Here is a 27,966-nt window from a genome sequence, read left to right on the forward strand (position 1 = left end):
TAAAATTAATGTAATATAAAACTACATTTCAAAAGCTACATTTAATTAGCTTTAATTTCAGTGATAGGAACAAAGGATGCACAATTCATAGTTAGTGATGAAGAGCTGTCTTCAATTCTATTTGTCCATTCAGTACATGCCTGACTCAAAATAACGATGTAAAGAGATAGCTGATGATATAAATATATGTAGCAATTATACGGTATCAACAAACATGTGTTACTCTGGTTTCCTGAAAAAAGAGTTTTGAAAGATTTAAATGAGTAAAATTTAAAGGAGTAATTTTTAATATCAAATTTCTATAACATTTGACATGGGAAGAGAAAATAACAGAAATGTAATTACCCAAAGAAAAGCCTATCATAGTTACCCAAGACTATAAAGTGTTTAGTTCAAGCACATGTTTATAAAATATTATGGCTAAATTGCATAGCTAGTGCATTCTGGAGTCAAGATTAAATCCAAACTTGTTTGTGAAATGGTGCACTGCCTCTCATATAAATATAATCACGTAGAGTGGATGTGTGTGTGTATATATATGTGTATGTGTGTTACAAATTGATAGAAGCAAATAAGAAGTTTTATATAATTACATTTCAAGCACATCATGTTCAAATCCCTTGGGGAAGATGAAAGTATCTAATAAATAAATGCTAGAGAGCCAGGCAATTTCAACCTTAACACACGACTGGTATTACTCTGGGGTAAATATAGAAGGTAATACCTTTATTATAAATCACTCATACTACATTGACAGACTCACACCATACATACAATGTTAACAGAACATTTGACTTGGTAAGAGTTGGAATATTAAAATGCTTTAAAATAGAATTGCAATGTTTAATAGATCCATTTTATACATTTTAGAGGATTTATATGGCAGACCAATCTAAAAAAATGTATTTGCCACTTAACACAATTATGTAAAAACACCAAATTGAGACAGGTATGGAGCCTAACCTTCTCAGTCTTGGGGGAAAACAACTCTAAGCACTTATTCCCCCTGGAAGGCAATGAAGATCTCCCTACCCTTACAAAGAATAAAATTCTAACTCGATAATTAAATTTAACAATAATTCCCCAAATCACCAAAAGAATACTCATTTCTCTTTCAAAAGTAACAAAGGAAAACAGTCATGAATCAACATTAGAGATTAAAACTCAGTTTTTACAGACTTAAAATAAGTAAAATTCAAGCATGTGAAAGGAATCCCACAATGATCCCACATTTGGACCCCAAACAAACAAACAGAACCAGACCTGTTCTCCACTGATACCACATAAAATTGGAGGAAAAAGGATGATTACATCTATTCATACTTTCATTAGAAGAAATGTGAGAAAGAATGATCTAACCATTAATAATGCCAATAGTACAATGTGACAGATTTGGCAAGTTACAAACGGGTGAGAAATAGAGACTATGTGAAGCACTGAAAAGCTAGCGATTAATGAGTGACAGACTCACTTACTTGCATGAACCCGAACGCGGCACTTTGCACAGGAAATCAGAAGACTTGTTCCATCCTCTTCCAGGAAGGCGTTAGGTGGAGAATATTCTATATTTTCCTCGCTATAAATAAAACACATCTCTGGAATGAGGGGCTTAGTCTTTCCTCCTGAAGTAACCACTTCATCTAATTTTGTCTCCCATCTAGAATCATTTTCTTCATTGCTGATATCTGGCTGAAAAACAAAATATTTCCACGTGAGTGAAAAACATGGAAAAGAGCTCAGATCACTTGCTCTGGTCACTCAAATCCCCTAATAGCTGTTCATCCACTAACTTCCAACTGCTATACTTCCTCTTCTTCTCCCGGACCCACTATTAGCTCTTTATCAGTGCCACTCCTCAGGCTCCCATCCAGAAGCTAAGCTGTAGGAATGAGAGGATATTCTGTACATTTGCTGGTACAGAAATCGATGAGCTACTAAAACTATGTTCTTAAATACATAGTTCATGAAAAGCATCAATTCTTCTGATGAACTTTTTTTGCTTCTTTATTTGCACTAGGTTAACAGATCTGATTTCATTTACTGAAGAATCTTACCTGGTTACACCTGAAGGAGTATCTTCAAAGACCTCAGTTTTAATTTGTACGACAGTATTTAGAGAGTTTTTGAAGGCTTTTTGACTCACCACAAAGTTTTAAAACAGCAAGACAGAAAGATCTAGCAAATGTCATTAAATAACAAAGGATAATGTTCAAAAAGAAATCATCACCTCTCACCAAAATATACAACAAATATTCAGTGTTTATTTGAAACTAATTAATGAACTATCTTATTATCCCCAGAGAGCTTATATTAATAAATTTCCCCAAATCTTAAAATTTTAGTTGGAATTTTTTAATTATCGGGGAAATATACAGGCAGATTATGATACAGAAGCAAGAATCAATATAAAGGTAAGTTTTTCCAAGAAAACACAGAAAATTAGTGACTAAATGGGAAATAAAAATAAGGTTAATCACTCACCAGTGTCACATTCAAAGACAAGTGAATGAACTACTTTCTCTATTTACAAAGGTCTGAGAATGTGGCACATCACACATATTCATGCTCTGAAACGTCTAAGCAGAATTACTTAATGTGGAACTCTAGGAATGATGTGATCTTGAGTAAAATATTTCTGACTCTATCAGTGAAAATATAAACCAGAACACAATGTTCACATCAACAGACTTTAAAATATATTGTATCTAAAAATGGATCTGGTAGTTTTACTCTTACCAGATTCTGAAAGATCATTTTGTCTGTGCTAGTGCTGGAGAATGTGGTCCTCTGTGACCTAAGATGCTATCAGCATAACATATACAAAATGACATCTGAAAATAATATCATGAATGGCTGGCTGATGAGGGTGAACTGGACAATTCAGTTTGCATTGAGTCCTGCTGTGTCTTTTGCATGTTCCACGTGGGAAGATGAAGAGAGATATTTTAAATGTGGGCCCAGAGCCGACATTTATATGATTGAGAGTAATATTTTCAAACATAAAGCAGAGACTAGATCTAAGTTCTCTCTTTGTAAGCTTCTACTATTCTTAAGCTGTAAGTTCTGTGTTTCTTCGTGAAAGGGGTAGAAAGAAAGGTTGGAATTGCCCCTTGACTGAAATAAACCAAGACATTCAAAAATGATAAAGCACTGTCACAGAAAAGTCTCTCAAGTGGCACTCAGGAATTCCATTTGCTGCTCTATGATAGCCATTAGCTACAGAAGTACTAATGTCTTCCTCTTCATGTGCCTAACCCTACAGAGATTCACCTGTGTTTTCACAGTCACACAAAGTGCTGCAGTGAAAGGAAACGTGGGCAGGGGCCCCTCCCCCTGGCTACCTTGTAGTAGGGCATGAGCAGAGCACAGATGGCACAGTGCGGCTCCATTCTGCCCATGGCTGCATTATACTCTTGCTCGGCCACAAAGTTTGGGGACTTCGTCTGCCAAAGGTGGACCAGAGGCTTTGCCCAAGACTCGGTTTCTTCCACTTCCTCCTCAATCGATGGAACCTCGGGCAACTCTTAAGAGAAAGGGTGTGAAAACACAGTGAGCAGGGGACTCAGGTTAAAACAATAACCCTGATTATAAAAGAAGCACACACTCCAAAGTATCTGTGATATTAATGTCAGACAGGAAACCTATTTTATCTTTCAAATATATTCCGAGAGGTGAAACAAAATCTTCATCGTCCGCGACATCAAGGACTACCTGAGATCCGATGGCCACACAGGCCACCCTCCTTTCCACTCCTTCCCCATCCCTGCCAGGAATCACTAAACCGCTCTCTCCTCTCAACTCCACTCCTTCCGTGTTTCTTGTGCTACCATGATACCTCCCAGAGTAAAAGGGTTTATATGTGTGAGATTATCTTCCAGCTAGCAGAGGAATTTGCTAGCCACTACCTGTCTTACCAATATTTTTAGTTTCCTGACCTAACATTGTGCATGATTTAATAAAAATTTATTAATTGTATTTCATTTAATTAACTTTTAGGTTCAAAATTCAGGTAAATAACATTTACAGAGCACCTATCATGTGCCAAGCGATGTACTGCCATTACATGGATATAAAAGACAATCCCTATGCCGAATCTCGTTTGTTCAATATGATTTCCCAGAGGGTCAAATCTCTTAAGCATGTATATCTGTTAACATAAAAGAGGCATAGGTCTATTCCACAAAAATGACATTTTACAAAAATTTATAGAAGGCCAGAAAAATACAGAAAGACATAACAGGTTAAGAGGAAAAATTCCTCATGCCCATAGCAGAGGATAGTATATCAAAGCGGGTGGCAGCAACCGCAGCTACCCCTAGTACTCGATGTCTATACAGCTGTGATACACTCTAAACTTCCTCACCAGTAGCTGTCTCAGTGCTACAAATAAATACTGTAGAGCAATGTCCTCAAGTCCCAGAAGGGGTATACCTGTGAACTAATGTGCTCCTGTCCTTGCCTTGTTGACTTACCTGTTTTAGAAAAAGTCAAAGTGGATTTGCTCAAGTGGAAAATAGGAAGAGCTAAATTAGGCTGAAAATAATTCGAAAGACATCAAATGCCAACTGAAGCAAAAGGGAACGTTCCTGTTTCCATGGAGGTGCTGGTGGTGGTGATGGTATCAGCAGCAGCAACATTATTATTATTTACAATGGAAAATGCTTAAGCATTCAGTCAGAGGCAGTGTTTGAAACAAAACAAAAGGTAAGAACCTTTGCCTACATTTGAAATAAAGTAATCTGACACTAAACGTTAACAGTCTCCACCTCAGTTTCCTTATAATACACAATAGAAGACTTACTGTGAAGACCAAAATTTGACAAGTGAAAGATGGGAGTGAAAGTTAACCAGGAACCTGAAATACCATAAAGTCTAATAGCTAATATCTCCAACATATATAATGAGATCTAAACTGAAAAAAAAATCCTTGGGTTTGAATAACTTGGACTCTACGTATTGGCTCACAATGAAGTTATCATATCATTTGCTTTATTAAAAAAAGATGGAAACTCACAAGATGGATGATGCTTTTATTCCTTTAGATGGTCATAAGTTAAGGTGATGAGTTCTCAAAATATTTTTAGGGATTAAGGAAATATTTAATTCCTAAAAGCCTAGTGAAAATGAACAAGAAGTACAGGAAAAGAACAGTTCTTAACAATGGAGCCAGAGAGCAGGAAAGTGTGTGTGCCAAGCCCTCTGGCAGACTTGGTCTAAGACTTGATCTAGGATACACCTTGAGCTTGTCCTCAGACTCAACACTGACCTGGTAGAGGACCCTGCTCTACAGCTGTCCTGCCCCAAAATGAGGTCACATTCTGGCCCAAAGAGCATTTGTCTTCTGTTTGGATGCTCTCCAGGCCAGAGTATGCAAAGCAGCATGGCAGGAACACTGTGCAGTCCCAAGTACAGGAACTGTCTGTCCAGAGACCTAGCTTTTTTCTTCCCCCCCGCACCACACGGCTTAACAGGATCTTAGTTCTCTGACCAGAGATTTAACCCGGGGCCACGGCAGTGAAAGTGCTGAGTCCTAACCACTGGACCACGAGGGAACTCCCCCAAAGACCTAGCTTTAAATTCTAACTCTTTCCGTAAGATAGATTCTCATATGGTGATCATTCCTTTCTCACCTATTTCAGGTTTTTTTTTTCTTTTTAATATTAAAATGAAATAGTAAATGTAAAATTTCTTTTTAAATTCCAAAGTGCTAAAATTCTTTGTAAATTCTAAAGTGATTATATAATGCATATATTATTACATAAAATCCAACCAATTATCTTATTTTCATATGATCTGTCTGTCAATTCCATGCTAAATTTTATGAGAGGGGAAAAAGAGATGGCATTTAATCATAAGTACATGATAATGATTATTCAGATTTTAACTTAGTTTTTTTTTTTTTTTTTTTTTTTTTTTTGCGGTACACGGGCCTCTCACTGTTGTGGCCTCCCCCGTTGCGGAGCACAGGCTCTGGACGCGCAGGCCCAGCGGCCATGGCTCACGGGCCCAGCCGCTCCGCGGCACGTGGGATCCTCCCGGACCGGGGCACGAACCCGTGTCCCCTGCTTCGGCAGGCGGACTCTCAACCACTGCCACCAGGGAAGCCCTTAACTTAGTTGTGAAAGTCAGAAACATTGGCACATTCTTGACGGTAAGTATTTTGTCTTCCTGAAATTATCTCATCAAATTATTCATCCCTCCTCTATCTCCAAGAGCTCTTGCTTACCTTTGAACCATGGCATTGTTCAAGAATAGACTAACCTTGGCTATTGCCTTTCCCAGATTCATGATATTCATGTAAACTACAAGTCCTAAATATTCTGGGGGGCAAAGTACTTTCAGGATATCTAAATACTCTCATCATCACACAATTCCAAATGAAAATCCTCCCTTTCAGCCTCTAAACACCTTTCCTGTTTCTGGTCTCTTTTTAGTGTACCTTCTTCATCCAGTTACTTTTGAAAAAAATACTTTCTATCTTCCAATATACGGAAGAGGGAAAATGTTTTTTGCATCGTAGCTTCTAAATGTTTTGATCATTTGGCATCACTATGCCTAGGAATTTCCTCTCCTCCTCCTCTTCTTCAACTATAGTTAACTAATGAACCTCTAAAGTTACACTGTAATCTCACTGGTATATATTTACTTCCCTAAATGATGCATTTTGTAAGATGTCAGGCAATGAAAATAGACCACACTGTTTTAAATATCAAATTAGTTTTCACAACACCTTCACAAAAGAAGAGGGCAGGGGCAGATATTAAACATACAAGGAGAGGGAGGAGACATGGGGATATATGTATATGTATAGCTGATTCACTTTGTTATAAAGCAGAAACTAACACACCATTGTACAGCAATTATACTCCAATAAAGATGTTAAAAAAAGTTAACTATTATATAATATTAAGATATCAATAGTATCAGTAGTTAACTAGTAATAGCTAACTAGTAATTGATTGATTGATTAATACTGTATTGTATATTTAAAAATTGCTAACAGAGTGGATCTTTTTCTCACCACAAGAAAAAAATTTGTAACTGTGTGGTGATGTATGTTAACTAGACTAATTTTGGTGATCATTCCACAATATATACAAATATCAAATCAAAAAAAAAAACCATACAAGGACATGGACATTGTAAGCATTCAATGAATACCAATGTTTTTATTACTATAATTATCTTTTTTTAATATACCAGCACAGCAACATTCAGAAGCTCTGAGTCTCACCCCGAATGCCACAGTTTGCTATAGAATCAAGAGAGAATGAGGCAAAGGAAAGGTTCCTTGATGCAAATGCATCAAAGTTTGGGAAATCTGTGAAAATGTTACCAGCATAGAACTCCCTTCTTTCCCAACTGTATTCTCAACAAGAACAAAAGAAGAGCTAATAGTGTAACAGCAGTTCTCAAAGTAAGGTCTGTGTACTCTAGGAGATACACAACACAATTTCATGAGGTCTGTATGGTCAATTTCATAATAACATGAAGGAGCAACTATAATAAAAATTAATTTAAAAAACTGAAAAAATAATAACACGAAGACTTTATTTGCCTGTGTCACACTGCTGACATTTGTAATGGTGACACAAAAGCAATGAAGGGTAAAACTGTTGGTGCCTTAGCTTGAATCAAGGCAGTGGCACCAATGCAGTCGTTATATTCTTGACTATCTCAAATTTGCAGTTGGCAGTGGGGGGGGGTGTTCTCTTAACAATGCCTTGATGAAGCAAAAAAAAAAGAAAAAAGTATCAATTTTATTAAATGTGCAATAAAATGGGATGTATGCGTAAAGCACTTCTGCCGCACACTGAAGTTCAATGGTTGTCTTGGGAAAAGCACATGTGCAATTAATTGAATCACATGTTGAATGAGCTGCCTTTTTCATGGAACACCATTTTTACTTCAACGAATGATTAACAGACAAGCTATGGTTATTCAGACTTGGGTATCTGGCAGCAATGAAAGTGAACAAAGAAAGCTGTCATTTTAACAAAAAAACTACTGACAGTATTTGTTGACAATGGTGAAATTCAAGCTTCTGAGTCAAAATTAGAACTTTGGAAAATTTGTATCCACTTTTGTGAGCTTGACAGTTTCCCAATAATTAAAGCTATTTCTAATGGAATTGAGGGTGATAATAACAAATGTAATTTTTTTATATTATATAAAAAGACCTGTATGACACAGATCTTTGTTTACCAATGCATGACGTTACAAAATCACGCATGCATAGAAGACCCACTCAAAGTGCAAGACAGACCAATGTATTTTTAGCTTAATAGAGAACAAAAAGTTCACTGATGGGATTTCAGATTTCATGTTGCAACTAATCTTTAAAAAACCACCATTTGTCACGTTTTATGTAGTGTCAAAGAATATCCATAATTATCTGAAAAGGCTATTAAAATACTGCACCCCTTCTAACCATGTATCCCTGGTAAGCTGGACTTTCTTCAAATATACCTCAACCAGAACAACATGGTCCAACAGACTGAATGCAGAGCAGACATGAGAATCCAATTTTTATTAAACCCAATATTAAAGAGCTCTGCAAAAAATGTAAAACAATGCTGTTCTTCTCTTTATCCTTATGGTTTGGGAAAACTGTTATTTTCTTATGAAAATAAATGTAACTGTTTATGCATTTATTATTGTTACTTTAAATTTTTCCATTTTAACTTTCAGCAGATAAGTACAAAACAGAAACAGACTCACAGACTTAGGGAACAAACTTATGGTTATGGGGTCGGGGGGAGTGGGGCGGGGAGGGATAGATAGACTGGGAGTTTGGGATTGACATGTACACACTGCTATATTTAAAATAAAATGCCTTTCCATAAAAAAATTTTTTAATTAAAAAAAATTTTTTTTAAAGAACAAAAAACAATAATAATTGTTTTAATAATAGGAAACATGAATAAAGATGAGACTAATTTGGGGGTTTTAACCTAGAAAATAAAACTAATGGATGAATTCAAGAAAAGAAATGTAACTGTTTATGCATTTATGATCGTTACTTTAAATGTTTCCCTGTTTTAACTTTCAGCAAATGGGCTGGGGAGAGAAGAGAAGTGAAGGGAAGGGAAGGGAAGGGAAGGGAGTGCAAGAAAGGAAATGAAAAGAAAGGAGATGAAATGAAACCTCTTTGGGGTCTTCAAAATGATTATGAGCATAAGCAGTCCTGAGGAAAAGACTGAGAATCACTGACTATACTTGTGCACTTTCACCCAAAAGTATTAGTATCACAGAGTCACTGTTGAACAACACAGCCCTAATAAAGCTGGTGTAGACTGTGTTCTCACAGCCAAGCAAGAATCTCATAAACTGTTTTCCTCAATCAACGAGTAATGCTTAAGCAAAAAGAAAACAAGTCAATACTGCAAGAAGGCCTTCTTTTCTCTCGCTTCTTCAAGGTCTGCAAGGTTTGCCAGCTATAGCAGGGAAAAAAAAAATTCTATGCCGACACTTAATTATCTTTTTTCTTGGTGAGCCTCCTACCGCATGGCAGAAATCTAGACTCCTGGACTACTGTATTTACAGAAACACAAGAGGAGACGTGTTTCCTCTGTTTAAGTGGCCTCCTATGAAGGTAGCCAGCCCCCTGACAAGCACTACTGTGGTGGGGGAATGGGGAAAACAGATACGATCCTGGATAAACGTACTGAAGTAAACCACTGAAAACACTGCCGTCATACCAGCAGCACCCTAATGGCTGCTCTAAAATATTTCAATCGCCACATCACTAAAAAACAATCAGTAGAACCTGCCTGCCTACAGACCAAGCAGCAAGCTTCTGGATCATGCACACAGTATCCCAGAATATTAAAAATATTCTTTCTGACTTACACCTAGGAAACCAAGCTTTTGCCTCCAACTCTGAATATTTCTGGCAGAAATAAAAGCTCTTGGAGAAAGGTAGTAGAAATAGATATGCATATAGAATCCACTAAGAGTGCTCAAGAAGAAATAAAAGTTAAACCACAATATTTGATTTACACCTGTGACAACTGGGTACTAAGAGGTCGACCACAACTTCTGCCTCTAAAATTACTTGCAGATAAAATCACAGTAAGTAGCCCCTCACAGGCAGCCTGCTTACAACTCCCCTCGATCCTGCCAATGTATTTTAAATATTTATTTATCTTATTTATTTATTTATTTTCTTTAATTTTTGGCTGCGTCGGGTCTTAGTTGCAGCACGCAGGATCTTTCATTGTGGCGCTCGGTCTCTTTGTTGCAGCGCTCAGGCCTCTCTCTAGCTATGGCATGTGGGTTTTCTCTCTCTAGTTGTGGCATGCGGGCTCCAGAGCATGTGGGCTCTGTAGTTTGCGGCACGCAGGCTCTCTCACTGTGGCGCGCGGGCTCAATAGCTGTGGCGCCTGGGCTTAGTTGCCCTGTGGCATGTGGGATCTTAGTTCCCTGATCAGGGATCGAACCTGCGTCCCCTGCATTGGAAGGCGGATTCTTTACCGCTGGACCAGCAGGGAGGTCCCTCCAATGTATTTTAAATACTTCTCCAAATCCTCCTTGCTTGCTATTTACGTCATACTCGCTATGATATTGTCACATAAAAAGAAACATTTATTTGGTCTTTTCCTGGTTTCTGGCACAGAGCTTCTAAAACCCTTGGAATTTCCTGAATGATATGGGTGAGAGGAACATCATTGGTTAAAATATTAATATCTGGTCTTAGTCCCTAGTTCCCGACACAAGAGCTTCTAAGACGCTTGGAATCGCAGAATTGAAAAGTGTCTTTTGTCAGCTAATGAGATGACTGGTGGCTGGGGGCGCCTAGATAGCTTCAGGATCGGGGCTGGTCACCAGAAAGACCAAGGCATGAATACAAAGTCAATGCATGAGTAGAAGGTTAGCACTTCAGCCCCACCTCTGACGTCAGGGGAAGGGAGAGAGGTTGGAGATTGAGTCAATTGCCAAATAGACAGCTATTTAATCAATCGTGTAGCCACAATGGGGCCTCCACAAAACCCCTAAATGACAGGGTTCTGGGATCGAGAGGGTAATGTACCTGCAAAGGGCATGAAAGTTCTTCACACACCTACCCCCACCTCGTATCTTGCCCTGTGCATCCCTTCTTTTTGGCTGTTCCTGAGTTATAAACTAGTTAATGTAAGAACTGTTTTCCTCACTTCCATGAACCATTCTAGCAAATTATCAAACCTGAGGAGGGAACTGTAGGGAACCCCCAGACTTTATAGCCCAGTGGTCAGGTGTAAGGACTTGCAATTGGCATCTGAAGTGGGGACAACTGGTGAGACTGGACTGAGTCCTTAACCTGCAGCGGCTGTGCTAACGCTGAGTCATTAGCGTCAGAAAGAAACTAAACTGTAGGACACCAGTTGGCGCCTGGGAAAAGTAAGACACACCGTTGCTGTCAGAAGTACCCTCGCTTGAAGGACCCGCCCTCTCCTCACGACCATAAACAATGCTGTTTCTCAAAAGATCAGTCTCAAAGGGACAACTAGAAATGTGTCCTGTCCATACATAACTATAAAGTCTGCAAGTCAGCAGTACATCCCATGCTGACCCAGAGACTCCAGAGCAGCAACAAGCGTACTGCCGGGGAAAGAGTCAATCCTGCAGAGCATATGAAGAGAAGGAGGAGGAGGTCCCTAGAAAAGTGAGAGCTCAGGGAATTCAGAAAATTTTCTGGTTCTGAAAAGAAAGTCAGGCTTGCTGCCATTCACTTGAGAATCTTAAGATGTTCAGAGAACCTTCTTGAGACTTCTACTTATACTAATCTAGAGGCATACCCCATTGTTTAGAGAGCAACTTTCCCCCTCAATTAATAACACTTCTCAAGGCATGGTGGGGGCTTCACTAAGACGTGATCACAGGGATTATTATAGATGTACACTGTTAACTTTAATGATTAAGGGTTTATTTTTTTACTTTCTACATAAAACAATTTACACTGCTTGTCATATAAAAGCATATATAAGTTTTTAAAGAGTGCAACTAGTAAACAGTGAAACTAACAAATAATACTTAAAAATATTCATTTAAGTGATCACAAGATTAAATCTATAACAAACATTATACAGTTAAAGTAATAAATTAGGAAAGAAATGTTATAAAAGCCCTGACTTTGTGGCCTAGAACAATGGTTATTCAACTATTTTGAGGTAAGCATGGTTACAAGAGTAGACCTCTGATCTAAACCTATTAGAATAAATTAAAACAATGTTTCATTCATGTAATCTATGTGGTCTTAATGTTGGGTTATAATTCTAAACCTCAGTTCCTTCATCTGCCAAATGAGTATATGAGCTACCAGCCATACAGATGCTATTCATTAGTAAGACAGACCTAGGGCTTCAACAGATGATGATTCTTTCCCTTCTGGGTCTCCAGCGTAACCTGTAGGGTCTCCAGCAAATCTCTTCAAAGATCATCCAGAAAATTACTGAAAATGTATGCCCTAAACACTAAACTTTTAACATGACAAGACAGGTTGGAACAGAAAGAGCCAATCTAGACAGACACCCAGTTATCTCCTATATAAAAATATTTCAAGATTTATCCTCTCAGGAAAAAAAAAAGGCCTTTATTCTCCCATTCAGTCAAAAACATCACTGAGTATATTTATGATAATAAAAAGATTAATATCTTTTACAGAAGTATTCAAAAGAATGTGCCCCTCTATGACATAAATCACAGCAAGATCCTTTTTGACCCACCTCCTAGAGAAATGGAAATAAAAACAAAAATAAACAAATGGGACCTAATGAAACTTAAAAGCTTGTGCACAGCAAAGGAAAACATAAACAAGGCGAAAAGACAACCCTCAGAATGGGAGAAAATATTTGCAAAGGAAGCAACTGACAAAGGATTAATCTCCAAAATTTACAAGCAGCTCATGTAGCTCAATATCAAAAAAACAAACAACCCAATCGAAAAACGGGCAGAAGACCTAACCAGACATTTCTCCAAAGAAGATATACAGGTTGCCCACAAACACATGAAAGGATGCTCAACATCACTAATCATTAGAGAAGTGCAAATCAGAACTACAATGAGGTATCACCTCACACCAGTCAGAATGGCCATCATCAAAAAATCTACAAACAATAAATGCTGGAGAGGGTATGGAGAAAAGGGAACCCTCTTGCACTGTTGGTGGGAATGTAAATTGATACAGCCACTATGGAGAACAGTATGGAAGTTCCTTAAAAACCTAAAACTAGAACTACCATATGACCCAGCAATTGCACTACTAGGCATATACCCTGAGAAAACCATAATTCAAAATGAGTCATGTACCACAATGTTCATTGCAGCTCTATTTACAATAGCCAGAACATGGAAGCAACCTAAGTGTCCATCAACAGATAAATGGATAAAGAAGATATGGCACATACATACAATGGAATATTACTCAGCCATAAAAATAAACGAAATTGAGTTATTTGTAGTGAGGTGGATGGACCTAGAGTCTGTCATACAGAGTGAACTAAGTCAGAAAGAGAAAAACCAATACCGTATGCTAACACATATATATGGAATCTAAAAAAAGAAAAAATGGTTCTGAAGAACCTAGGGGCAGGACAGGAATAAAGACACAGACATAGAGAATGGACTTGAGGACACGGGGAGGGGGAAGGGTAAACTGGGACAAAGTGAGAGACTGGCATGGACTAATACATACAATACCAAATATAAAATAGCTAGCTAGTGGGAAGCAGTCACATAGCACAGGGAGATCAGCTCGATGTTTTGTGACCACCTAGAGGGGTGGGATAGGGAGGATGGCAGGGAGATGCAAGAGGGAGGAGATATGGGGATATATGTATAGCTGATTCACTTTGATATAAAGCAGAAACTAACATACCATTGTAAAGCAATTACACTCCAATAAAGATGTTAAAAAAAAAAAGCTGGCATATCTTTGGAAAACTAGCTGACAACATGGCACCAAAAGGAAGTTATTCTGAGAATCAAATCAAAGATAGGTGAAAGACAGCATATGAAACTCATTGTGTACTGGGCAATATGACTGATGCTGGAGATAAGAAACAAAAATCAACAGTCCCTTGCCTTCAAGGAGTTCAAAACTTCCTATGGAAGAACCCTTCAGTTTCTTAAACTATTTCATTAACAGCATCTATATTAAAATGGCCAAAACAAGATCTCCAAGCAAAGAACAACTGGTATGTTGCACTTTACCTGCAAAAAAAAATGCTCCTCTTAGCTAAAAGCCAGCTCTGGTCATCTGTGTAAAGGACAGCAGGACCCTTAGACACTTTGATCCAAGAACTAACAGAGGTGTCACTTGGCAGATCACACAAAACGGCTGCTAAGGAGACAGAGAACTTCATGCAGAGCAGCCACAATGACAACTACTAGAGAAACAAGGGTGTGGACTACACGAGAGGATGTATGGAAATAAGAAGAGGACAAGGCAGCAAACGTTCCTTCTGTTGTTCCACATCCAAAGCCATCAGGGGTTCTTCTTGCCGTTCTTTAAACATGCCACACTAACTGCCTTCCTTTGGGGCCTTTGTACTCACTGTTTTCTCCCAAGAAGAGTCTCACCCCAGATCCTTCGCTAACTCATTTAAAGGCATCATAAAGTATGATTCCTCAAGAAAAAACCTTAACAACTGTAGAAATATTTGAGTAATATTCAAATATGTTCATATATCATCACAAACCTTTTCTCCTTTGGTTTCTACTTTTTTATTAGCAAAACAAAAATCCCTACACTTTTCAACCTTGAAAATGTCTCCCCATAACAAAACAAAACCAAACATGAACAGTAAAGCAATGTAGAATTTAGAGGTCCATGTGGTATGTATAAAAAAATGTCACCTCATCACTTCCCTAAAACTGGGAACCTAAGAATCAGAAAAAAGAATAAAACAATACTATATCGAATTTAAATGCTGATAAAGTGAGCCACTTCCTAACCACTCACTATTTGGGAGCCTTACACATATTACTTAACAACCCTCCCAGAAGTAAAAAGTCTTTTCCTAAAATCCATGACAATGGTCCCCAAATGTCAGCCTGCAAAAAACATTGCTAGCCCAGAGCTAAGTTTTCAATAGTCAGAGACAAAACAAAGAAAATGAAGACCATAAAGTAATTATAAAATTAAATTTTAAAAGCTACATTAACTTTGCAAACTGCATGCTTATTCATGATATTCAGTTCCACAACCAAACAAAAGATAGAACTAAAAATGCCGAAAATGTAGTACAAAACACAGGATAATTCAATGGCCTATAGGGTAAGACATCCTTGTCTCCAGGGAGAAGCGGTTGTGTACAAGTTTAAGGAAATGTAAAGTAATACATGAAGATATATGAAAATCAAATATCAGCAATTTCATACATTTCAACCTAATACAATAATTTATTTTTCTAAAGAATGGAATGAACCACACAATTATAATATCAAAAGCTGTTCCTCAGATGTTTTCTACAAGACTTTAAGAGTAAAACAAGGCACACATGAATTCAAATAAATCAAAGTCTTGACTCTCATTTTACAATCCCAATGCTTTCAGCACTTATAGACATCTGATCATAAGACTTCATGCCAACCACTTTAAAAAAGTCTCAAGATTGATTCTGAAAACTATAGAAAGCAACCGTGTAACATGAGTTAAAAAGCTAGCGCATTTTTGTCTAATTCAATCAAACCCTTACCAAGCCAGTCCATAATAAGGGCAAGGTGTTTTTTATTTTTATTCCCTATATTGCAGAAAAGGTCAATGCCCTTGGGACTCCAATGGGATTTGCTAACAGAAAAATCAAGCTAAACTGAGAACGCCCGTTTATTACAAAGCTAAGTGCTAGATAAAATATCCATTAAATCTGAGTGCCTACAACATCTAATGTCTTATGTTCACATAATGCAGGAAAATACTGGTTGTGACCTATCAACAAACATTCCAAGTCAATCTGCTTAGTAATCTGCTGAAGTTGCTGTTTTATTGCTTAAACAGACAGAAATATAACTATGCTTATTATGAAAGTATAATATTACCTCAAGCTAATAAGAATTGATGGAACAAAGAAGAGATCATTATGTAAAAATTAATAACATTTGGAGCATGACATGCAACGATCATAAAACAGCATTTGTTTTTCAAAACTGGCAGGGAAAAGGACTTTTTACAGAGGGGAAACACTGTTGATGAGGAATGTTCTTATACTTCACTATTTTGCTTTTCCAAGAAAGGCTAGCATGAAGCAAGAGGACTACACAGTATCCTCTCCTATTACATATATATATTAGGATTGGGGACCTCACATTTTATTTTTTTTTGGAGGGGGGAGTATAGTTGATTTAAAATGTTGTGATAGGGCTTCCCTGGTGGCGCAGTGGTTGAGAGTCCGCCTGCCGATGCAGGGGACATGGGTTTGTGCCCCGGTCCCAGAGGATCCCACATGCCACGGAGCGGCTGGGCCCATGAGCCATGGCCGCTGAGCCTGCGCGTCCGGAGTCTGTGCTCCGCAACAGGAGAGGCCACAACAGTGAGAGGCCCACGTACCACAAAAAAAAAAAAAAAAAAAAAAAAAAAAAAAAAGTGATAGTTTCTTCCTGTTATATTTTGATAGAATTAAAGACCTTTAGAGTTTGAATGAAACTTTGGGATCACTAATCCAACAATTTCATCATACATATGATAAGCCTTAGAAGGTTACATGACTTAGTCTTCCAAGGCCATACAGCCATTAACAGCCAAGGAGAGACTAGAAGGCAGGTCTCAGGTTGCTAACCAAAAACAGAGTCACGTGCCCATTACCATCTGGCAAAAATGTTTTTGGTATTAAAACAAATTTTTAATTTAATCTAATACTTAGAATAACATTTTTAAAGTTTGAATCAATAAAAGACATCACTATTATATTTGGTCAATATATCCACTTAAATCTTTGAAATAAATTTTTTTTTACAAAATGAAGATTGGCAAACCTATACCTATGCTCTTAGAAAGGAGGGAGTTAAAGCATGCCAGGGGCAGGAGGGCATTAATTCTCCAAAACATCTGTCTGCCAAAGATAAAGTGAAACAGCCAATTCAAAGTAATGTCCTTTTATTTGAGGGATGATTACAAAGTGCCCAAAAGCCAGCTTTTGCACCAACAGAACTAACAGTTACCAAATGACACAGGGTAAAGTTCAGAAAATACCCAGGAAATATCAGGCAATCCCAGAAGAAAACAAAAATCTCTAATAAAGTGAAATCAGTCTTGGGAAAACATGTTTAGCACCAATTTATCATTCAATTGCATTATAAACACGAATGTTTTCACAAAATGAGTGTGAAACAGAGAAAAACACTGAGGAATTAATCAGATTTTGTCAGATGTGAGTTCCTGAGATTTTCCTTGCTTAAATGTACACATTTTATTCTTCAAAATAACTGAAAATGTAGCTTAAATAGGTTACATAATGGCCAAACTCCAAGAATAATCTCTAATTAATGTAGCAATTTCCACCTCTTCCATCTCTATATTTAAATATTTAATCTATTACTAAATGAATTATAATATTAATATAGACAGACTGTCCAAAAAATAAATTGCTGTAACACTGCCTGAAATACACTTTTAATGTAGCCCTCAAGGCATGCAGACATTACAGAGATAGGATCAGGATCTAAGCTGTCTTTAATTTCAAAGAGATCCTTAACAGCTCATTACAGTACTGCACTTGCTGAACTGATGATTTAGAAAGAGTTATCCAGACAGTTCAGATTAAAGAAAATCAGAGCCATAACCAGCGCTTTAATCTGAATCTTGTCAATATTCAAACGTGTAGGTGGCGTCACCTCTGCACTTGGGTAAACACAGTACAGATGGGTATTGGCGTCTTTCAATCTTTCCGTATAAAATTATAGTTGAAGAGTTACAAATAAAAATTTGGTCCCAGGGTGATGAGCTCAACATATCACCACATTATTTCAGGGTATTTGAAATGTCAAAATCCATTCATGAACCTGTAGGTTAGGAGCCCTAATTACTCAAAACGAAGGCTCACATTTTACACAAAAGGAAACTGAGGCCAGAGAGAAGACTTGCCAGAAGTCGAAAAACTAGTAAGGGACAAAGGCCAGGACTTCAGTCAGCGTCTACTGTCTTTTAGTCAACTAAACTCCTATCCAGGTGGGTTCAAAAGATTTTGCAATTGCTTCTGCTAGATGCCCTGGAGGCACCTGTACTTTAAATTTCTGATTGGAATAAGAGGCATAAATGTGACGGCAGCCCTATGGTTAAGAATTGTTAGGGTGACTTTCTCTTATCCTATCCTCTTTCCCCACCCAAGCCGAGACCCAGCAGCGGGACCTCTTGGCCTCTGCCTGGGCCTATGGTCCATTTTGGTCTTCAGTTTTTCCCTAGCACACCCTTAACTAAGGGCTTAGGCTTTCAAGAGTCCCGCTTTATGAGTCTGGGGGATCCTATGAGGCCTTAGCTCTGATTTCCCAGCCTCCACTCTAGTCCCAGCATATTTCCTCCAAACGGCATGGCATTCACTCTCTCCTACCCACCTGAATGTCATCTCACCATGAATCCCCTCTGGATTTCCCTCATTTCTCGAGAGCTCAGCTATCACCCTCTTCCTGCTCCTCCTCATGTCACAACACAGACAAAAAACGTTCATTATGTGCCAGACACTGTTCTGAGTGCCTTACACATAGTCTTTTAACCCTCCTAAGAGTTTCATGTGGCAGATGCTGCTACAATCTTCACTTGGTAAGCACAAAGCCAAAGCATGGAGGGTCATGCAGCTAATGGAGCACTGCAGCTGGCTGACCATGATCACAGACATGGAGAAATAAGACCCTTTATGTTACTTTTGCCTCTCCATGCATGTATAAAGGTTGATTGTTTTATTTATCAATTATTTTTCTGATTCTTTTCTAACTGGAGGATTATCTGGTAATCCAGTACATCACATCCATACTCTCTTGTCTCTTTAAAATATTTTTTTGCCCAAATATAAGAGAAAGGTATTTATTACAAAAAGTTTGAAAAGTCATCAGCAAAGAAAAGAGAACTAAAATCACCTGATAACGATCTTGTATATTTTCTTATAAACTTTCAACTTAACTTTCTAAGTCTCCAGCAAAACTCCACAGACAGCATTAATATGTCAACTCAAATTAACACCAACAAACACGGGAATCACTGAGTAGAGTATCACTGCGTCAGCCACTGCCACGTTCATGAGGTCTCCTGTGTGTGTGCAGGGATTCTCCTTTACAGTTGCTTTAGAAACAACATTAACCTTATCACTTCACCAAGGGGGTTATGTGCACAGTAAGTACAAAAGCAGTGAAGATACTGTAAGTCAACAGTAGGAAAAGTTGGAAAATTTATACCGGAAACAAATGTAGTAAAAAAAAAATTTTAGGAGGGAAACAAACACATACATGACACCTGAAACATTGTAAATCAACTATACTTCAATTTTAAAAGACGCACATATGTGTGCAGGAGGAGTTAAAGATCAAACAATGAACCATAAAGGGCAAGGCAGGGGGATAGATAAAATGCATGTTCAGAATGTGGATGTCAATGTACAATGTCTATTAGCCTAATGTCAGTTCAGGAAAAGTCCTGAGTTTGTGTCAGCACAAACTGCTGCCAATGAAAACTACTCAGAAAAAGCATACATTAGTAAAAAATTTTTGAATAAGAATGCCTTCAAACTGGGAAATACACATACGCATGCACATGCGCACGCATGCACACACACACACACATGCACACACACACACACACCCTTACATACACACCCAGATGCTAGCTAAGCAACTATCCCAATCGTTACTCTGGGGACCCTCAGGTCTCCAAAGCACTGGCCACATCTGCAACACGTCAGCTTCATATTAACTTTGAGTAGGTTTTAGGATTTGGCACAGTAGAAAGAGGATTCCAACACATTCAGGATACAAAACTGAGTTAGGTGACATATTATATCTACAGCTAATTAAAACCATATGTTCTTTTATACACATATATATAGAGAGAATACTTCCTGGACAAGAATTTGGTTTTCCTTTTAACATGACAGCATACGTTATATCAAAGTATTTCATGGGCTTCCCTAGTGGCGCAGTGGTTGAGAGTCGGCCTGCCGATGCAGGGGACATGCGTTTGTGCCCTGGTCCGGGAAGATCCCACATGCCGCGGAGCGGCTGGGCCCGTGAGCCATGGCTGCTGAGCCTGTGCACCCGGAGCCTGTGCTCCGCAACGGGAGAGACCACAACAGTGAGAGGCCTGCGTACCGCAAAAAAAAAAAAATTCATTATCTTTTTTAATGGCTGATTTCAAGGTTATTAATCACCAAGGACTTCCTGCTTTTGGATCCACAGGTGAGTTAAGCCACAGACTGACCTTGGACTTGGAGTGGGGAGACACGAGGAGTGAGAGCGAGGAGACAGACACAGAGAAAAATACTGAAGCACAACTTAAGATGACGAGTGATATGCTAGAGCTAAGTATAGATGGAATAGGACAGTAGAGAAGTAAGAGGAAGGAGGGGTAAGTGGTGAGAAGTAGGTGAGAGTTCCAAGGTGGAAAGGTACATCACAGGGAAAGCACGAAAGCATAAAGCAGCAGACATACTCAGGAGAAAACACAAACAATTGTCTGAATGGATGGAAAGGAGGATTCACATTGGGTAGTTGAGGGAAATGAAGCTGCAGAGAGAAGCTGGTACTGGATCATGAACAGCCTTAAAGTCACTTATCCTCAATCGATCTGTAATATTAAGGGAAACATGTGAGAGCCTTTGGGCAGACATCTTCGGCAACCAAAGAAAAAGAATTACTATGGCGGATTTCTGAGCTTCCCGCCCGGCCAGTGTCCATCCTCTCACACTCAGGGCCTTCTGAGGCCAGGCAAGATGTTATTCTCAGAGGCTCCCTGGGTCACCCGTGCTGCATACACACCCCTTTCCCTATAGACACTCAATCACAAAGCTCTGAAATCGGAGAACAGGAACATGCTGTTATAGTGACACATCACAAGAGGAGAATGGATACATATCCAGAATGTTTCAAAACTAAAAGGACCCACCCAAGCACTTCTCTTTCAAGTCTGTTTCAATTCAACATTGTATAATTAGCTTAAAAAACAGAAAAATATATAGAATATTAATCCATGCTTCAGGATCACCTTGTGCAGCTGCCTGACGTAAGGGAAAAGGGAACTGAAAAACACTTCAGTTAAAAGAAAACCAGAGACAGATTAGTAATTTCTTTTAAACTACAAATAATGAATATGCAGGGACTTCCCTGTTGGTGCAGTGGTTAAGAATCCACCTGCCGATTCAGGGGACACAGGTTCGAGCCTTGGTCTGGGAAGATCCTACATGCCGTGGAGCAACTGAGCCCGTGTGCCACAACTACTGAGCCCACATGCCACAACTACTGAGCCCACATGCCACAACTACTGAAGTCTGTGTTTCTAGAGCCCGTGCTCCACAACAAGAGAAGCCACTGCAATGAGAAGCCCCTGCTCGCCGCAACTAGAGAAAACCCGCGTGCAGCAGTGAAGACCCAACACAGCCAAAAGTAAATAAATAAATAAATTTATAATAATAATAATATGTAGTATACATTTGAGACAGTTTTTCACCCTCCTAAAAAGAATGAATTAGATATTAGTTTTTATGTAAAAATGTTATATACTCTGAAACATCAATTCGTTTCTTAGGTATCTCCCCACTCTGCTCCACCACTGTAGACCCTCATGCTTTTCTGCTAAGTATGGAAAATCTTCTTCCAGGAAAGAACAGGCTAAGAGTCAGGAAATCCTTGCTGATCCTGTAATTATTGGATCTGCCACCAATTAGAATGATCTCTACAGTTTCAGGCCATCTGAGTATCAAAGAGCCACTGCGCTGTCCTTTGAGAAGAGCAGCTTAGAGGTGACTCTTATCTCCCAGCTGCACATAAGCTCCCAGAGGTGCTGGATCAATATCTTTCCCCTCTGCTGCTTTTCTGTTAGGGAGTCAAATGCCAGCTTGAATAGAGAAATGCTCATTCACCAATAAGGGACACTGCTGTTTAGAGATGCAATTTCTCAGAAGCTCCAATCTAGTCATGCTCCTGTCTGGCATACACACTTACTTCTATAAGAGGAGTGCAAAAGGAGCCCAGGAGTTATGGTAGGAAATCCCCCAAAGACGCCAGATTTGGAGTTGTGTGCTCCCAATGAGCACTAATCCCACTCTTTGTCACTTTCTAATAATGACGTCTAATAATGGCATAATTATAATCATAATAATCATGATTTTCATTCACTTTTAGATGTCCAAGACACAGAGGGAGAAGGCTGAGGTAAAAACATTCAATGCCCAATAAATAAGTAATTTGCTCCAGGACATGGAATATTATCCACTCTCTGTTTGGAAGCCTGTAAAAATCTTTAGCCATCACTGTAATTCTCTGATTTTTCCTCTCAATTCTCAAAAATCCCCAGAGGACTCCAGCAGTCCTTAATATATTAAAATAGAGGGTGAGACTGCTGCAAAAGCTACAATCACCAGTGTTTCAGCAAGATATTTAACCTCAGACTTTTGAGATGTCTTCGTTAAACCAATCCATTTAGAAATTTGGAAAGCTATACTAATCGAAATCAGAACTGCTCTCCATGGAGAAACTCTGGGCCAATTTATGATGATTCACATGGAAATATACTTCCTAGGAAGATAATGACATAGGAGAAGGCAGTTTTCCTTATGTGTTAGGATAGCCCATTCCCTTCCAAGAAGCTATGCTGTTAGAGGCTATGATGGGGAAGGGTAATGAAAATCCGTAAGTAATGTAAATTAAGTATTAATTACTTTATACAGAACAGTCCTTTATCTTGGCACTAAGAGGAAAACTGTTTGTGCTGCATATGATAAAGTTGGAGAAAGAAAAACTGAACATGATGATATATGGAAATAAAGGCAAATATGTTTCATTACTTTTATTACTCAAGGCAGAATTCTACCTTGAATTGGTATTACAAAGACTGCTACTATCATTATCTGATCCCTACACTGAGGATCTTTTTTTCTAACTAAACATGTGGCATAAAAGAAGACAGTGAATAAAAGTTAAAAAAAATCTGCTAAAGATGTGTACTCTGATAAACTGGATTTAAACTAAATGGAAGCCTGAGCCCAAGATTCATGTTATTCCCTTGACAGCATCCTCACAGACATAGGACTTGATTAACAATTTCCACCAGGAAAGGAGAACATCTCAAAGAAGGGCTTTTTACGGAAAACCTGCTTGAACTGATCCTTTTAGAGATGGAAAAAAAATAGACCCTTATGATGCTATGAGACACTTGCAAGGAAGAAACTGGTCAGAGGTATGATTGAAGACAACAAAAAAACATTTTTGGAAAAAGAGAGGTAAAAGGGGCAACAAGGTAAGACAAACAGATAAACGTTACATCTAGGAATAGTAACTGGTTGTAAATAAAACTACTTCACACCAAGCTACATCAGTAAAACCTAGTTAATGAGAAAGGATGTTTCATGACACACCAGGTATAACAGGATATAGAAGTACTGCATCTAGTTTCTTACTCAGATGGTGTTAATAAATTTAAAGGATTCAAGTTAAAAACAAAGGCAATGCAAAGAAACACAAAGCATGTTAATTCTGTAATTTGATACCTTGAGAAAAATGATTGTCAGCTTCTTCTGGAGGGTCTTAAGGCAAATGTCAGAAATGACCAATTTACCCCATCATATAAAAAAAGGAAGACTTTAACATGGCTAGATTATGTGAAGCAAGTATGTATCCCTAAAATATAAATTCCAAATAAATTATGTATTACTTATGATCTCCGTATGGTGTATATATTTGCCACTTGGTCAAATTTCTTCTCTACCAGGCCATTTTTTAGAAAAGTTTGTTACAACAAACTGACAATAAATTCTGAGTATTATACAGTCTATACGGAATAAATACTGGAAAACAACACAAGCTCACCTTCATCACTCGTTGCCTGCTGCTTCACCAGAGTCATTGGGGATCTTGCTGGAGGCTTACTAAGTGGATGGCGCCAACTTTTAGCAGTTTTGGTTTCTCCTTCTATTATCTGGTTACAGAACACAAATGGGGGAGAAACAGCCACCGTTAAAGACTTGTTTTAAAACAAAAAACTATGGTTATGATGATTTACAACAAGTTAATTATGAAGAACTCTTATACTTATTCACCTGCTGAGGAATTAACACTTCGTTAAAAGAAATTTAAACCTACAAGTCAAAAGAAATAGGAATCCATTCTATTAATAATTTTACTGACAGGGAAGTCAATTAACTATTCTTCCACTTCATATTAAAATACTATCTGGAGGGACTTCCCTGGTGGCACAGTGAGTAAGAATCGGCCTGCCAATGCAGGGGACACGGGTTCGAGTCCGGGTCCAGGAAGATCCCACATGCCACGGAGCAACTAAGCCCGTGAGCCACAACTGCTGAGCCCGCATGCTGCAACTACTGAAGCCCACGTGCCTAGAGCCTGTGCTCCGCAGCAAGAGAAGCCACAGCAGTGAGAAGCCCATGCACCGCAACGAACAGTAGCCCTCACTCGCCACAACGCAGCAATGAGAGAAAGCCCGCGTGCAGCAATGAAGACCCAACACAGCCAAAAAATAAGTAAGAATTTTTAAAAAACAAAACCGAAAACACTATCTGGGGACTTCCCTGGTTGTGCAGTGGGTAAGACTGTGCACTCCCAATGCAGGGGGCCCAGGTTCAATCCCTGGTTGGGGAACTGGATCCCGCATGCTGCAACTAAGGAGTCCTCATGCCACAATGAAGATCCCACATGCTGCAACTAAGACAGGTACAGCCGAAATAAATAAATAAATATTTTTTAAAAAAAAACAAAAACACTATCTGTAGTGCAGGGTATGCTTCTCAAACCTACAATAAACTCAGCAGTTAGCTAGTTTTCAAAAGTTCTTTAAAACTAATTTAAATTTAGGATTATATATTCATAACAAAATAGGACCATGGCATTTGGTCATGTGTGACTATGTGGCAGGTTATTTTGCTTTCTATCCTCACACAGGAGGAAATACTGCCAAGGTGAGCCTGTACTCTTCCTTCCATTCAAAAATGAATCGCCACTTCTCTGAGGATCAAACAGGAAATCAAAAGTTGTTGCTGTTGTTTAATATGGCACATTACTGTCATCTTGAAACCACTTAAATTTTATGTAAAATCTCTCCTCCTGAGCTGCCCAGACTACATTTTCCTTTCAAAGGTAAAGGAAAAAGTCATGTGCATCCTGACATCTTCCAGGCAGAAACTACTTACAAGCTTTCTTGCCCATGCAGCAACCCCCCAAAAAAGGTAGGGGTGTGGTTAGAGAAAGTTCGAAACTAGTGGGTCTGCATCAACATTTGACTGCAAAAGAAAGGAGTCTCAGGAATTTCCCAGTAAGCTGAAGAAGCAGGGCCCAGAAGGAGAGAAACTATGCTGACATCTGACACCAAAACAGAATTATGAGACAATGTGTGAGAACATTCTAATCAAAGCTGGGATCAGGGCTTCCCTGGTGGCGCAGTGGTTGGGAGTCCGCCTGCCGATGCAGGGGACACAGGTTTGTGCCCCGGTCCGGGAGGATCCCACATGCTGCGGAGCGGCTGGGCCCGTGAGCCATGGTCGCTGAGCCTGCGCGTCCGGAGCCTGTGCTCGGCAGCGGGAGAGGCCACAACAGTGAGAGGCCCGCGTACCACAAAAAAAAAAAAAAAAAAAAAAAGCTGGGATCACAAAGTATAATACAGGATGAGATTTACCTGTAGTTTATAACAGCTAAAAATTAATGTGAGGAATTATCTTAGTCAACAATAACAAATATTTATTAAACCCTTACTACATGCCACACTGTTCTAAGAGTGAGCTACAGAAGGTCCCTGCTTCCAAAGAGTGCAATATAGACTGGGGGTGCGAGGGTGGGGAGCACAGACAATAAACAAGTAGAAAGTAAATATTTATGAAGTACTATTAAGCAAATATGCAATAAAAACAATAAAGCATGACAAAGAATGGAAAGAGATGGGGAGAAGGCTATTTTATATGGGGTCATCAGAGAAGCCCTTTCTGACAAGAAGACATTTGAGTGGAGCCTTGAGTGCAATGAGGGAGCAGTACATTTAGCTCTCTAGGGGAGGAGTATTTTGGACAGCAGGAATAGCAGGTAAGGTGTGAACACACTTGATTTATTCCAGGAAAAGCATGGAGTCCAGTTACAGATAGACAGATAGACAGACACTGTTTAAAAAATAACTCAATGTTTCTTGAGAAAGTTGACTAAAGCTGACTGCTACCAGCATACACATAGCATTATGCTTAATACTAAGAAACACTGGTCACACTACACGAAAATGAAATGGGTCTGTATTACTTAGAAGGACTGTCTGACACCATGGTATGAGAAAAGAATACCACACAGCCGTTTCTGATGAGAGCAAACCAAGTCCCTCAGCCTTCAACAGCAGCACTCGCTTTCCTAGGCAGTCAGGCTTTGTTCAGAGAAATGATAAAGATGACGGTTAACAGCACTGAGAATCCAATTGCCTCCATTGAAAGCAAGGAAACAGAAAAGTTACTTTCCATTCCATTCTAGTTTAAAGAAGCTGACCAAATATAAACAGGCATTTGACTTATTCACCATTCCAGAATCCCAATATCTATCCAGCTACAATCGCTATGTGAAATTAAGTTGTAAATTTTATTTACTGGTATGTGAATATTATTTTCAAATTTCTCAGCAACCTTTTCAAATAAATTAGATCATATTTTTCTGTTTCTCAGATACTTCTGAGAAATATTTTATAGTTCAGTAGGACAATCATGCATAAAAATGATAAAAGTTATTGGGTGAAATTAGGAAATCATCTATATTTTATTCGACATTTTAAAACTACTTATAAACAGAGTATTCCAAGTTGATGTCTTTATTTACTCTCCCTTGCTACTAAAGCTACAAAAGGCCTGTGATGAGTTGAAATGACCAGGAGCAATCCAGAAGCGGGTCTGTTCAGTGGCCAGCACAACTTATCAGCTCAAACATTTGAGGCTTCCCTTACTCATCCACTTGAACTCCTTTATCAAGTTGTGCAGGTCAAAAGAGGTTACCAAATTATGACAATCACTACACGCAATCGTAGCTTGGCTGATACACTCACAATCTTCAAGTTACAGTGAAAGTTTACACTGAAAGCATATGATATTAACATCGTACAAGAACATATGAGAAACAGGGAGGCCCTATGCAAAGGGTTAGAATGGGGAGGCTGGAAATCAAAAGGGATCTTGAGTTTTCCAAGAGGCAAAGGCCTGGTTCCCGTGGTGGGCAGGATCAGAAGGGTCAGCCTGGCCCTAGATTCAGAGTCCATGAGGAAAGAGTCAGGGAAAAGCATGACCAGATGAGCCCTAATCTTAAAATAGAGGCTGTGGGAAGCCTGCAACCCAGAGGTATTAAGCATTGGCAGAAGGAGGCCAGAGCCCTGCAACTGAAGTTATTTCCAGCCTGGCTACTATTGGAGGTGACAGAACCACTCTTATCTTGACTGGATCAATGTCAATATCACTGTGATATTCTACTATAGTTTTCCAAGAAGACACTATTGGGGGAAAATGGATACATAAGACCTTGTTATACTATTTCTTACCACTGCATATAAATCTACAATGATCTCAAAATAAAGAGTTTAGTGTTAGAAAAATTTTTAAAGTAAGAAAATTAAGCTCCAATATGTGGCCAAAAGGTCCATGTTCTCTGAATTATTACCATGTGAGCCAGACCTCACAGAAGGCTTACCTCCCGGTCACTGAAGGAAATATGATTAAGACCCATAAATGTGAAATGTTATTTCTGCCCTAAAGCAAGATTTTGATGCACAGCATTCTGTTTTCAGAAAGTGCCTTGACAACATAATAAATATGGTAAAAATTGACACTG

At 38.8% G+C, this 27,966-nt stretch overlaps 1 protein-coding gene across 4 annotated transcripts in view; it reads right to left on the reverse strand.

Moving 5' to 3' along the window:
• The window catches only part of KDM4C (lysine demethylase 4C), a 392,092-nt gene that overhangs the window by 159,508 nt on the left and 204,618 nt on the right, over positions 1 to 27,966 (reverse strand). For all 4 annotated transcript variants that reach the window (XM_082628071.1, XM_082628070.1, XM_082628069.1 and 1 more), the window contains exons 12-14: positions 23,980 to 24,088; positions 3,342 to 3,523; positions 1,476 to 1,689 (exon numbers count right to left, since the gene is read on the reverse strand). In XM_082628071.1, coding sequence (XP_082484197.1) covers positions 1,476 to 1,689; positions 3,342 to 3,523; positions 23,980 to 24,088 — 505 coding nt within the window. The remainder of the gene's footprint in view (positions 1 to 1,475; positions 1,690 to 3,341; positions 3,524 to 23,979; positions 24,089 to 27,966) is intronic.

This window comes from Mesoplodon mirus (genome assembly GCF_964341445.2).
Source record: "Mesoplodon mirus genome assembly, chromosome: 1".
NCBI lineage: Eukaryota > Metazoa > Chordata > Mammalia > Artiodactyla > Ziphiidae > Mesoplodon > Mesoplodon mirus.